At 34.1% G+C, this 14,156-nt stretch overlaps 4 protein-coding genes across 6 annotated transcripts in view; 3 read left to right on the top strand and 1 right to left on the bottom strand.

Moving 5' to 3' along the window:
• Positions 1-2,500, top strand: part of LOC104779712 (GDSL esterase/lipase At2g03980-like) — a 5,621-nt gene extending 3,121 nt beyond the window's left edge. The window contains exons 1-5 of one of the 2 annotated variants that reach the window (XM_010504114.2): positions 89-219; positions 692-1,034; positions 1,229-1,359; positions 1,460-1,690; positions 1,974-2,500. In XM_010504114.2, coding sequence (XP_010502416.1) covers positions 752-1,034; positions 1,229-1,359; positions 1,460-1,690; positions 1,974-2,441 — 1,113 coding nt within the window. In that variant the 5' untranslated portion in view covers positions 89-219; positions 692-751 and the 3' untranslated portion in view covers positions 2,442-2,500. Of the gene's footprint in view, positions 1-88; positions 220-691; positions 1,035-1,228; positions 1,360-1,459; positions 1,691-1,973 lie in introns of those variants that run through there. The other variant, XM_010504111.2, reaches the window with a different exon arrangement.
• Positions 3,226-5,467, top strand: LOC104779713 (GDSL esterase/lipase At2g04020-like). Its single transcript, XM_019244335.1, has 5 exons — positions 3,226-3,404; positions 3,798-4,133; positions 4,265-4,395; positions 4,489-4,713; positions 4,902-5,467. The coding sequence occupies exons 2-5, from the start codon at positions 3,854-3,856 to the stop codon at positions 5,361-5,363; spliced, it is 1,098 nt and encodes a 365-aa protein (XP_019099880.1). The 5' UTR covers positions 3,226-3,404; positions 3,798-3,853; the 3' UTR covers positions 5,364-5,467.
• On the bottom strand, positions 5,617-6,891 carry LOC104779715 (root meristem growth factor 3-like). 2 transcript variants are annotated; one of them, XM_010504116.2, is made up of 3 exons: positions 6,719-6,891; positions 6,358-6,401; positions 5,617-6,048 (listed from the first exon to the last, which is right to left on the bottom strand). In XM_010504116.2, the coding sequence occupies exons 1-3, from the start codon at positions 6,792-6,794 to the stop codon at positions 5,839-5,841; spliced, it is 330 nt and encodes a 109-aa protein (XP_010502418.1). In that variant the 5' UTR covers positions 6,795-6,891; the 3' UTR covers positions 5,617-5,838. The 2 variants fall into 2 exon arrangements, with proteins under 2 accessions (XP_010502418.1, XP_010502417.1); XM_010504115.2 differs by having other exon boundaries at positions 6,358-6,404.
• LOC104779716 (heat shock protein 90-5, chloroplastic) lies at positions 9,352-13,734 on the top strand. Its single transcript, XM_010504117.2, has 19 exons — positions 9,352-9,803; positions 9,950-10,023; positions 10,131-10,256; positions 10,348-10,441; positions 10,535-10,618; positions 10,707-10,850; positions 10,939-11,055; positions 11,139-11,174; positions 11,280-11,360; positions 11,439-11,543; positions 11,628-11,768; positions 11,869-11,961; positions 12,049-12,126; positions 12,208-12,462; positions 12,563-12,665; positions 12,743-12,917; positions 12,995-13,100; positions 13,189-13,278; positions 13,372-13,734. The coding sequence occupies exons 1-19, from the start codon at positions 9,543-9,545 to the stop codon at positions 13,555-13,557; spliced, it is 2,349 nt and encodes a 782-aa protein (XP_010502419.1). The 5' UTR covers positions 9,352-9,542; the 3' UTR covers positions 13,558-13,734.

The raw sequence follows: 14,156 nt of genomic DNA on the forward strand, positions 1-14,156 counted from the left end.
CCCCCCCCCGTGAACATTCATATCTCAAATAGATAAGAAGCATTGAATAACTACCACATATAAAAAAGAATGTATAGCTAAGTACGCAAACTGATAAAACTATACAACACTCCATTTCTTATTTGTTTGTTTAGATAACGTGAAAATCGTATCCTAAATTTCTTCAATCTGTGTTTTCTAGTAAATGCAAAGAAACCTTTCAGGGGATATATTTTCAAGGTATAAGATTACTTTCACGACTATTTTCATAATCTATACTTTCTTGTCTTGGGGAAGTAATTTAAAGATATCCATTATATTTTATAGATTTGAAAATGCCATTTGAAAAAACGAATATGTGTTTTTTTTTAAAACAGAAAATTCACCAATGGTCAAATTATCCAAGTTGTTATTTATGGACAATAGAGTTAACTATTTTTATTACTCATCTCTCGAACAACGACTATTTAGATTTTAGGATTTTAGTAAAGAATTACAACGCAATGTTGGGTAACAAACTACTAAAATAAACTCCTAAACACTTTCTTTATACAAAAAGCGTTGTCAATTTTTTTTTTTATAGGTTAGGTTACAATGATTAGTTTTTTCTGCATGGGGTATTATTAGTATTTCCGTATGTGTGAAAGCTGTATGATGCTTTGCAAATCGATTATAATTGACTTTTCCATCACCGTGATTTTTCAATTCGCAGGGTAGCTTCTTCATTTCTCTTTTTTTCTCTAAACAGGAAAAACATAGAGAAAAAAAGAGAATGGGGTTCCCTTCGTTTCCAAACTCATGCTTTCTCTTGATTCTCCTCTGTCTTGTCAACATTTCCACCATTAGCTCAACGGAACCATTGAAACAAGAAGCAGTGCTTTTTGGAGGGAACTTCCCGGCTTTGTATGTTATTGGAGATTCATTGGTAGATGCAGGAAACAATAACAATCTTGAGACGAGTGTCAAATCGAATTATCCACCTTATGGCTCTGATTTTGAAGGTGGCAAAGCCACCGGACGTTTTAGCAATGGCAAAACAATTGCTGATTACATTGGTAAGACCAAAATTAATTATATTTCTAACTTTAATTTATGTTCTATGTCGTGTGATATTAATATATGAGAACATGATGATATTGTAATAGAGTTTGTTTATATACTTTTCTTATGAATGTTTAAAAATAACTAAATTTAAATTAAGTTATTGAAAGTTCTCACTGTTGTCTTGTTATGTTTTTATTTGATTCAGCTATGTATTACGGGCTTCCTCTGGTTCCTGCTTATATGGGATTATCTGAAGAACAAAAGAATAATATCTCAACTGGTATTAACTATGCTTCTGCTAGCTGTGGGATTCTTTTTAACACAGGAAAGAGAGTGGTAAGTCTATAAGTAATATTCTACACAAAAAAACAAAGACTTTGCCATTTCCGTTTCGGAAAATACCTAATGGGTTTTATTTGTTTCTTTGTATGAACAGGGACAATGTCTCTCGTTAAGTGTCCAAGTCGATCTATTCCAGGAGACTATCGAGAAGAATCTGAAGACGAAGTTCAAGAACCCATCAGAGCTCAGTGAACACTTGGCTCAATCGTTGTTTATGATCGCGATTGGGGTTAACGATTATGCATCCATTTTTAGAAAGACACCCAATTTTAATGCGACTGAGTTTGCAGACAAGCTTCTTCAAGAGTACTTGATACAAATAGAGGTAAAAGAGTTTTCATTTTTTTTTCTTTGCTCACCACAATATTTTTTATGTTGGTAATAACGTTTAATCGAATGCTTGTTAAATGCTAAAAGAATTATTTGTATAAAAGTAAATATATAAGCTACGCTAACAATCATAATGGGAAAAACCTAAGGAAAAAATATGATTGAATGCTTCTAATTTTATCGATTATAGTCTCAGTATATTGTAATGTTAATCATGACATTTTACTTAAGATTTTGGGTTTTTTTTTTTTTTTTTTTTTTTTTTTTTTTTTTTGCAGAGATTGCACACGCTAGGAGCAAAAAAGTTCTTCATCAACAACGTTAAACCATTAGGATGTTACCCAAATATGATAGTTACGTCCGAGCCACGTGGAAGCTGCAACGAACCATTAAACCTTGCCATTGGCCTTTTCAACACTAAGCTCAGAAACAGCCTGTCTCAGATGAAGCAAAAATTCAACGACACGGCCTTTTTATACTCCGATTACTACAACTACATGTTAGGCCTAAGAGGAGGAACTTCAAGCAATCAAGCTGGTTCGAGTCCATTGAACTCGACAGCCCCATGTTGTCCTGAAGTTTATGATGGAGCTCCAACCACAACTTGCTGGCCCAGTTCGATCGCGTGTAAGGAACCAGACACTCATATTTTCTTTGACCCGTTTCATCCCACTCAATTGGCGAATTACAAGTACTCGATTGCGTGTTTCAACGAGAGAAGTATCTGCCATGTTGTGAATAATTAAGTCATTTTACTTTTGTGAGCAACAATCTTTTTTTTTTTCAAAGACATCAATTTAGTTGTTGTTTCTTTCCTTCATCACCAGATCTTTCTATAAAAAAATTCCGATATAAACTTTTACATTTTCCACTTTGGCATACTCAGGGTTTAATCGCTCCATTTCTTTTTTTGGTTGTTCTGTCGTATTTTCTTATTCCATACTCTTCCTTTATATCAGAAAAAAAATCCTCACAAGTGTAAATTTAAAGCTAAATAAATAACTGGAAACAATGATAAAAAATGCATTTGACTAGTTTGTTCCATGTCTCTACCCGAAACATCTTCATGGTGCGATTTCATGGTGCCCCTCTAAGGCTCTAACGGGACGAAATTAGAAAACCTGACCATCCCTAAATATATTAGCCGAACCAAAAGTTGAAAAAAAATCTTAAACCTTTGTCTAGTGCTATATCCTCGTTTATATACGCGGATTGCAAATTTGGCTCCTAGTTAGTTCTATACTATATGAAAGACCATGTCCAATAGTATGTGGGTATTTGTAACTCAATCACTCTCTTGTTTGGTATCCAAAACAAGAGTTGTTGAAATATTCAGACACACTAACTATTCGGCTCCGGGTTCTATCAAGATCCAAGGTATGTGGTATTGAACTCGGTCATTAATTCTACTCTCTTTTTTTTTTTAATGCTATAAATAGCTTTTATCTTCTCCATCTTTCTTTTATTTAAAGATTCTGGATTTTTACTTTTGCTTTCACTTCTATTCCACTGGTAACTCCTTAGTCTTTATATTTTTCATTTTCTATTATTTTTCTTTGTTTTTAGTGTTCTTTCATTATATTTCTGTTTGATACTCACATAATATATTCATCTTTGTTGTTTATCTAGTGATATCATTTCCTTACGTAGCGCCAAATTCAAACACAAGTGCTTTCTCTTAGTATAGACTGTATCGATCGTGCGATAAGGTAAGTTTGGGCTCCTAGATAAGGTAACATAACAGAATATTTTGGAACATAAATTTTTATAAGACTCTTTTCGGCAGATTGAAACCTTAAATGATACTAATAGAAGTATGTATGTTATAAAAAAATATTTTATGATAGTTGTTGTTTTAGATATGATAAAAGTACCAATTTTATTCCAACTGTTTTAATGTATTGACCAATAAAAAATAAGAAAATATATTAAAGAACGGTCAAAATAGAAAGTTAAGTTAGTTGTTTTCTTAATCTGACAACTAATTTAAACTGGAGGGAGTAGTTAATTTTTGCATGATGTATTTCTATTATTTTAGTTTGTTTGATGCTTGTTAAATCCTTCACAACTAACTTTTCATCGTCGTGATTTTCATTTCGCAGGGTTTGCTTCTTTTAAACTATTTTTCTCTTAAACCGGGGAGAAAAGAGATAAAGAAATGGGGTTGCCTTCTTCTCAAAAGTCATATATTCTTTTGCTCCTCCTCTCTTTTCTCAATGTCTCCACCATTTACTCACGGAAGCAATCAAAAGAAGACGTGCTTTTTGGCGGGAACTTTCCGGCTATTTATGTTATTGGAGATTCATTGGTCGATCCAGGAAACAATAACCACCTTCCGACGTTAATCAAAGCGAATTATCCACCTTATGGTTCTGACTTTGAAGGAGGCAAAGCTACCGGACGTTTTAGCAATGGCAAAACAATTGCTGACTACATTGGTATAAGAACAAAATGTTTTCTATCTCTAATTTTTTCTTTTAGGAGGATTATATTTTATAAAATTTGAACTATTGAAGTTTTAAACGTTGTATTCTTGTTATTTTTTTTTTAATTTTTTTTTTGTATACAGCTATTTATTATAAGCTTCCTTTGGTACCTGCTATTTTGGAATTATCTGACAGCCGGAAGGACATTATCTCAACTGGTTTTAATTATGCTTCTGCTGGCTGTGGGATTCTTCTTCTCACAGGAAAGATTGCGGTAAGATTCAATATTCTACAAAAAGATATTCGCAGTTTCGGTTTCGAAAATTATAACTAATGGATTTTATTTTGTGATTCATTACATGAACAGGGAAGATGTCTCTCGTTGAGCACCCAAGTTGATATGTTCGAGGAGACCATCGAAAATAATCTGAAGACGAATTTTAAAGCGCCATTTGCGCTGAGAGAACACTTGGAGCAATCTTTGTTCGTGATCGTGATTGGGGTTAACGACTATGCAAACTTCTATACTAGGTTAACCGATGCAAATGATTTCGCGGACAGGCTTCTTCATAAGTTCTTGGAACACATAGAGGTAAAAGGGTGTCCACAATTTTTCCTTGAGCATTACATTATTTGGTTAATAATGTTTAATCTAATTCATATCAACCGAATCAAACGGATCCGAACCATAATTATAAACCAATATTCTAACTTAGAACCGAAACGATTATACAAGTTAATCAAGATTAATTCTACTAATTATTTTAATTTTTGTTGCAGAAATTGCATGAGTTAGGAGCAAGAAAGTTCTTCGTCAACAACATTAAACCATTAGGATGTTACCCGAATATGGTAGCAAAGACCGTGCCACGCGGAAGCTGCAACGAACGTGTAAACCTTGCGATCAACATTTACAACGAGAAGCTTAGAAATAGCCTACCTGTTATGAAGAAAAAATTAAACAACACTTCTTTTTTGTACTCCGATTACTTCAAGTTCATGTTGGGACTAAGAGGACCGTCAAAAAACCAAGTTAGTTCGAATCTATTGAACACGACAGGCCCGTGTTGTCCTTTAGATTACGATGGAAGTTTAACCTCAAGTTGCAAGCGCAGTTCGGTTTCGTGTAAGGCACCAGACACTACTCATATTTTCTTTGATCCGCGTCATCCGACTCAGTTGGCGAATCTCATGTACTCCATTGCGTGTTTCGACGAGAGAACTATTTGCCATGTGGTGTGATTGAGCAATCTTTAGAACAACACCAATGTGGTTGTTGTTTATTTCTTTCATCATCAATTCTTGAAACATTTTGTTACCAAGTCTTATGTTTTTCAATATTCAACTCAACGTGATTACTTTTTAATTGATTTCTCGGATCGAGGTGATCCTATGTCAGTGTTCTAAAGAATCCGGACCCTCCGATTCAAACCCGGTTTGGATATAGATCAAGGTTACGTTATATATATTTATTTAATTCGTTTCGATAAGAACAAAGTCATAATTCATATACATACGAAAGCTACAAAGGTTCAAAATTTTGGTTTACATGTAAACCATTAAATAAGCCGTTACACCGTAATAAAAAAAAAACTACAAAAGCAAATTAAACACACCATAAAACAAACATATTGGCTTTAAACTATAAGGTTATATATCTAGAAAGATTTTTTTATATGTAGAAGCCGGCATGTCTATTATTATTATTATTCTAGAATTAGTTGTTCTTGGGAGGATGATGCTTAGCTCTCCAATAATCAGCAGTGTAAGCAACGAGACCATCCTCTTCAACACTTTTGCTCGAGTTTCTCTCTGTCTCTCCAGCTCCTCTCTTCAGTGTTGTTTCTTCTTCTTCTTCTCCATTTGTCATCATCATCAGTTTTCTTCCTCCTATGATCTTCTTCATCACATCACCATATTCAGTCGCCTGCTTTAATAGTTATCCAACGGGTTTAGGGAATAACGTGTTTGTTTATAGGAAGAAAACAACATAGAAACTAACTTTGATAACGCGAGAAATAATAAAAATATAAAATTTATCGAATGATTTTTTTTTTTTTTTTTTGAAGATGCGTTATGGAATGAATGATATGATCATAGAAAGAAAACAAAATTAAAGGCATAGTAAAAATAATATATTAAATTACAATGAAAGTAGGAGCATTGAATATAAATGGAAAAATAAAATTGCATGATTGATAAGAAAAACATTCGATATGAAACTACTATTATATACCTTAGCAGTTGAAACGAAGTCACCGCTTGATTGTTGATTCCCATCTTCTAATGATGAAGAAGACAAAGAACAAATTAGGTTACTATTTGAATTTGACTAAAAGTGATTCTAGCTAGTAAGACTATAATTTTCATGCATGCATGTGTATATAATTATGCATGCAAAGTAAAAGTAAAATAAATCTTAACGAAATTTGTTTTCCTTTTTTTTTTGTGATGCTTTATTAGTTTGAGTAACGAAAGTAAAAGGCTATATAGGCTTTATGATTTTTTTCTCTATTATGTATATAGGCTTTATGATTTTTGTTCTGTTATGCAAATTCGAGAAGATAGTGTGAGGAGAGAGAGAGAGAGACACTAACCATGAAGTGAATCTCGAAAGGAGAAACATAAAAGAAGAATGATCAACACACATAGAATCTTCGACAAAGTAGTCATGAGTCTTTTCTATTCGATCCTTCACCTCCCTTCAAAACTAGGTATCTTCCTTTAGTTTTCTGATAATATGTCCTTACAATATAATTTAAGCAGGAGGTCGAATTATAAACAGAAAGAGATGAGTCTATATATAGGAGATTGTTGACCATGTGTTTTAAGTTCGTGTCCATAACCATGTGTCTCAATTAACGTGTAATGTATGGATTCCTACAATAAAAATTGTACTTGAACATATTTACGATGTCTGCCATAACGTCCATATTCAAACCACTTGAATTTTTATATATTGATAGTGACACACACACATTACACATTTACACGTACATATATCTTAGTACATAGTTTTTATAAAAACTAGTATCGGTAATAAAGTCAAATAATATTAATTTTACTGTTTAATTTCTATTTTGATCAAATAAATCTTATAATATAGTAATATTTGTAAATGTTAGGACCTAGGAGGTCAAAAGGACTCAAAACCTATATCAAAAATATATTCTTTTCCCACGTCAAATATATAAAATACTTTCGCAAATTTAGACAAACAAAGGGACGAGTCTGCATGAATGCTCGAGTCTGCACATGCTTTTCTATTTTGTGGAAAGAAATTTCTCAATCTCAATGCCTTAACTTCTATTCATGCTTGATAGTTCATATAGTAGTATCTCATAAATCATTTATTTATCTGAAAGAATAAACTGAAATAAATGGTAATTATTGTACGGACAACATAGAATGGTAGAAGAATAAACTGAAATAAATTCCCTTTTTCTCTGACACTATGAACTTATGAATGCATGTATACAAAACAATAAAAACATTTATGCATCTCTCATAATATCTTTTACCACAAACTATTACATCTAGTTTGTAAGAGTTTCACTTTTAATTAATTTATTCTTTAGAAGGATGGCCGTGTTACATACACTTTCAGAATTTTAATGTTACTTCTAATAAACATTGAAGGCTAATTAGTAGAATTCAAAATATTCATCAGCATATTTTTGTAGAAAATAATGAAATAAACTTGTTTATAAGTACATATATATAACAAGTTAACAAGTACCAAAGCTGTTCATGTTGTTATACGAACTTAATTACCCTTACCACCAAGAAAAACTTTCATGGCCAATATATAATTTACATAAAGGTTATAAATACAGATAATCAGTAATTTTAAAAGAACCTTCCCTATTTTCTTATTATAAGAAGATATATTTAAAAAAATATAGAAAAACAATCTAAGGTTCGATAAACAAGAAGTTGCTTTGAAAAGTCCCTATTTAAACATCGAAGAACGGAGAGTAAAAATTGTGGTCCGTTGAATTAAGAATTGTAAACAAGAAAGCAACATTGGCGTAAACTGTAATTCATGAATTTGCGTGCTTAGTGCTTGTTGTCTACCTCCATATCGGTTTACGATGAACCGCACTTTGTAAAAACATTCAAGATTTATACTTATTTCTATATTTATAGTTTTGTGTTACTAAACTTACTATATATAGATATTATATTATACACAATACAAAGCCCATAGAGTTATCTAAATAAAGTGGTTTTTTATTTACCAATATAAAATTTGTAAATATCTTACATGGTTTTATTTTCAAACAATTCCAAAACTTTTACACCTTGTTCTGATAATACTTTTGATCAATAGACCATTCATAAATTCCAAGTTTGGATACAAAAATAAGACAAATTAACACCATTTACATAATTTTGTCATTCTTAAAAGAAAATCGCAGTTTTTGTTTTTTTTTTTAATATGCAGAACCACATATTATAGTCACGAAAAAGGTAAGAATTGCAAAATAAGTAGAGGACGGTGAGAAGTCGGTAACTATATATGTTTTAGTTAAATTGGTTAATGGGTGTGGTGTGTATAACCTATGATTTGGATTCTTCCAATAACTGGCAATCGTGTAGCTTCGTTAGACTCAACATTGTAGTAGTTTATTTAGTCCACATGACCCCTTCCACCAAAGACCTTGAAATCACTTCAAAATTCTAAACAGTTTTATTTTGTCTTGGTGTATATGCATGTGAGTTTTACTAACCCAATTATTGTTCACGCTCAGTATAGGCCTCTTTCATCCTCAAATCTCTAGTTAAACTATTACGGGCCGTTACATATAGGCCCAATAAGCTTATACGTATGAATTTTTAAGTAATTAAATAAATTCGCACCCCTGAGCGCGTGAGTTCAGACATATGTTTTTAGGTGTGATTTTCTTTCTGTAAACAACCAGATTAAAAGCCTTTGGTTTTGGTTTTGTAAATGTACCATAAATTTGAAACAAATTAAAGTTAAAGCTATCTGTACTTACGGTTTCTTTCCGTAATTTTTTAATAGAAAGTTGTACATTAATTGATTCCGATTTGGATTGACGTCATTACATTGACTGGCTCTTAACAAAAACCAATCGGTTAAGAGTTGTTTGGTTTGGTATTGTTTTAATTTTTCCGTCCACCCTGAAAGAGGCGCGTGTGAAACAAACGGATAATCCTACGGTATTTGATGAAATGGCTTATCGTAGACCTCACAAAATCTCACATCATCTCTCTTACTCTATACACCGCCTTCTTCTAGAAACCTCTACTACTACTCTGCCCACTCTCCTTAAACCTTTTAATAGGGTTTTTAGGTTACTCTTTGTTCAACTACTCACTCTTTTTCTTATTCTCTCTTTTAAGAGATAGAGAGAGGATTGTGAAATCTCAAATCTTTTCCCCGTTTCGAATCTAATGGCTCCTGCTTTGAGTAGAAGTCTATACACGACTCCTTTGACTTCAGTTCCCATCACTCCGCTCTCTTCTTCTTCTTCTCGTCTCTCTCATCTCAGAACCTCGTTTCTGCCTCGTGGCGGCGCTCTTAGAACCGGCGTTTCCTGTACCTGGAATCTCGAGAAGAGATGTGAACGATTCGCCGTGAAGTGTGACGCCGCCGTGGCTGAGAAAGAGACGACTGAAGAAGGCTCTGGTGAGAAGTTTGAGTACCAAGCCGAGGTTGGATTCTCTCTGTTCATTTCTATAAAGTTTCAATTTTTATTTTGTGGGCATCTCTCAGTTTGATTGTAGGAGTCGAATTCTCCTGGGTTGGTTTAGTGGATATAAAGTTTTGAGATTTGATTGTTAAAAATCTAATTTTGCAGGTTAGTAGATTGTTGGATTTGATTGTTCATAGCTTATACAGTCACAAGGAGGTGTTTCTCAGGGAACTTGTAAGGTGAGTTCAAAATTTTTATGATATACTAATGGATTTGTTTTATTAGAATTGATTTGTGTGTTTCTGTTAAAGTCTGATTTTTTTGGATGTGTTTTGTATGTATTCAGTAATGCAAGTGATGCTTTGGATAAGTTGAGGTTCATGAGTGTAACAGAGCCTGCTTTGCTTGGAGATGGTGGAGAGCTTGAGATTAGGATTAAGCCTGATCCTGATAACGGCACCATTACCATAACGTATTGAGTGAATTCTTATCCTTTATTTTCATTTTGTTACTTAAGTATTGACAATGATGTAGAACTGAGAAGGTTTGATGTGAATGTGCAGCGATACTGGTATTGGTATGACAAAGGAAGAACTTATAGACTGCCTTGGAACTATTGCTCAAAGTGGTACTTCGAAGTTCTTGAAGGCTCTAAAGGTTTTTTTTTTATATCCAGCTCTTTGAAAATTGGTTGCTAGCAATGTCATGAGCTTTCTGACTCATTATACTAATATTTATATTTTTATTCAGGAAAACAAGGACCTCGGTGCTGACAATGGTTTGATAGGACAGTTTGGTGTTGGGTTTTACTCTGCTTTCTTAGTTGCGGAAAGGGTGAAGACTTTAAACTTTTGTTTTGTTAGTGTCTTTTGGTTAGTGTATTTGTTATGAGGAGTGGTCTTATAGTTGTCTCTTCTTTCAGATTGTTGTTTCCACCAAAAGCCCCAAATCTGACAAGCAATATGTTTGGGAATCGGTAGCTGATAGTAGCTCATATGTGATTAGAGAAGAAACAGACCCTGAAAACATTCTACGACGTGGAACGCAAATCACCTTGTATTTGAGGGTACTTGTCTCTGTTCAATCATTCTTCCCATTGATGTGTTGGATATTGAGATCTCTTATAGTTTATGAATTTTTATTTCTGGCTGCAGGACGATGACAAGTACGAATTTGCGGAGTGTACAAGAATCAAGAACCTTGTGAAGAATTACTCTCAGTTCGTTGGGTTTCCCATCTATACATGGCAGGAAAAATCTAGGACTGTAGAGGTGAGGATGGTAGTTTTGTTTTCATAACTGTAACAGTGTTTTCGCGTTGCTAATGTGTTTTGAAAATTTGTAACGTGGTCTAGGTTGAAGAGGAAGAACCAGTGAAAGAAGGAGAAGAGGTAAAAACTTTATTTTTTTTTAATTGTTTGTATACGCTGTCCATAACCAGGTACTCTCCTAGACTTTTGTTTGCTGAGCTGATTTTGTTACTTGTTTGTTTCCAGGGTGAGCCAAAGAAAAAGAAGACAACTAAAACTGAGAAGTACTGGGATTGGGAACTAGCCAACGAGACAAAACCGCTTTGGGTATGCCTGATAGCTTTAACATGTGTTTTTTTGTTTTCGTTCAAAATGTTTGCTGATTAGTTTGTGTCTTTTGAATAGATGCGCAATTCAAAGGAAGTGGAAAAGGAAGAGTACAATGAGTTCTACAAAAAGGCTTTCAATGAGTTCTTGGATCCACTTGCGAACACACACTTCACAACTGAGGTCCTTGTCCTTATAGATACATATATGTCAATTTATGAATTCTACGACTGGTGCTTACTAATAATATTGTCTTGATTCTCAAAGGGTGAGGTTGAGTTCAGGAGCATTTTGTACATTCCTGGGATGGGTCCTCTTAACAACGAGGATGTGACAAACCCTAAGACAAAGAACATTCGTCTCTACGTGAAGCGTGTGTTTATCTCTGACGATTTTGATGGAGAACTTGTGAGTCTTTTGTATATATTAGTTCTTTCTTTTGTAGAACTCTATTTAAATTTCCCCTGGTTCCATTTTTGTCTGACCATGTTCCATTGTCTGTTTGCAGTTCCCGAGATACTTGAGCTTTGTGAAGGGTGTGGTGGACTCAGATGATCTTCCTCTAAACGTTTCCCGTGAAATTCTCCAAGAAAGCAGGATTGTAAGTGGTCAACAGTTATTAATACACATGTTGATTATGTAAAAATCTCACCTGGTAACTTAACTATTTTCTTGATGATAATCACAGGTAAGAATCATGAGGAAGAGGCTCATTAGGAAAACTTTTGACATGATACAAGAAATCTCAGAAAGTGAAAACAAAGAGGTATGTATTTCCCTAATCCCATTTTGTTCACTTAAGCTCTTTTGAAGATCGGAGATATTTATGTGGTACAAATGATTCCAGGATTACAAGAAATTCTGGGAGAACTTTGGTAGATTCCTTAAATTGGGTTGTATCGAAGACACTGGTAACCACAAGCGTATTACACCGCTTCTTAGATTCTTCACTTCCAAGAATGAAGAGGAATTGACAAGCTTGGATGAATATATCGAGAACATGGGAGAGAACCAAAAGGCGATCTACTACCTTGCAACCGATAGTCTAAAGAGTGCCAAGTCTGCCCCTTTCTTGGAGAAACTAATCCAAAAAGACATTGAGGTATATGTTTCAAGCTTAGGTTTTCATCGTCAAAATATATTGTCTTGGTGCATGATTCTGGTTTGATTTGCTTTCTTACCGCTGGCGTTTTGAATGATAGGTTCTGTACTTGGTTGAACCAATTGATGAGGTTGCAATTCAGAATTTACAAACCTACAAAGAAAAGAAGTTTGTTGATATCAGCAAAGAAGATTTGGAACTCGGTAAGTAGTGTTTTCATCGAATCTCGTGCATTTATCTTGACCATTTGTTTGTAACAAAAATCTGTCTATTCTCGCAGGAGATGAAGATGAAGTAAAGGAAAGGGAAGCTAAACAAGAGTTTAACCTTCTCTGTGACTGGATAAAACAGCAGCTCGATGAAAAAGTTGCTAAAGTCCAAGTCTCAAATCGTTTGAGCTCTTCTCCTTGTGTGCTTGTCTCAGGCAAATTCGGATGGTCAGCTAATATGGAAAGGTTAGTACTTTAGCAAAGGCTATATTAAAAACGAAAATTAACATCATCAAACTTACTGTGGCTGTTTATGGTGACAGATTAATGAAGGCACAAGCTCTTGGAGACACTTCAAGCTTGGAGTTCATGAGAGGTAGGAGAATTCTAGAGATCAATCCAGATCATCCCATCATCAAAGACTTAAATGTAAGTGCTTGCTATATATTCCTTAAGGAATCTCTCGTCTCGGAGATCTCGAGAAAAGCCATTAATATTTGTAAGTTTTTTGGTGTAGGCTGCTTGTAAGAATGCACCAGAGAGCACTGAAGCAACAAGAGTGGTTGACCTCTTATATGACACTGCTATAATCTCAAGTGGATTTACTGTAAGAAATCCAATAGCACTTTAGCTTTTATGTGTTTCCAGGTATAATCTGAAGTGGATCTTTTGACTCACTTTTGATGTGTTTGTTGAACAGCCTGATAGCCCGGCTGAGCTAGGGAACAAGATATATGAGATGATGGCAATGGCGGTTGGAGGAAGATGGGGTAGAGTTGAAGAAGAAGAAAGCTCGACTGTGAATGAAGGAGATGACAAAAGTGGAGAAGCAGAAGTAATTGAACCATCTGAAGTTAGGGCAGAGAGTGATCCTTGGCAAGATTGATCCTCTTTTTTATTTACCTTCTTTTCTGCCGGTGAAATTTTTGACACAACGCTTTATATTTCCATTAGCAGTATCATGGGCCTATGAAAGCCCATTACTAAATCAAGCGTGAACAAGATCTATCCAGTATTTGTAGTTTGTTTTTTTTTAATAGCTAAAATAATTTTGGAGGAATTACACACAAATAAGTTTCTCAAGAAAGTATTCTCTTTAGTCTTACTCTGAATTTTGTGTAAAACTACAAATGTCCCATACTTACAAATCCAACGATAGGTCATCATCAGCAGATGTATCTTTTAGGTATAGTTTGGTAGTAACATTATTTTCTTCTTCTAGATATTACGCAGCGTTAATACTGATGCTGATTATGTTGTAAACAATCTCCACTGTTGATGTCCGTATCGCACATCAGCAAAAAACCTTCTGATCAACCCGCGACCGGCAAGGGTTAAATTTTTTATTTCTCTCTTTGTATTATTAATTGAAAAGGAGTTTTACCCCCTCTATTTCTATTTTTTCTTAACATTCGTAGGGTTTGGTGAGTTAATTGAATTAAAGACTGGTTCGAAATATGTTTTAGAAAATACGTTTTACTTGAA

This window comes from Camelina sativa, chromosome 4, assembly GCF_000633955.1.
Source record: "Camelina sativa cultivar DH55 chromosome 4, Cs, whole genome shotgun sequence".
Taxonomy (NCBI): domain Eukaryota; kingdom Viridiplantae; phylum Streptophyta; class Magnoliopsida; order Brassicales; family Brassicaceae; genus Camelina; species Camelina sativa.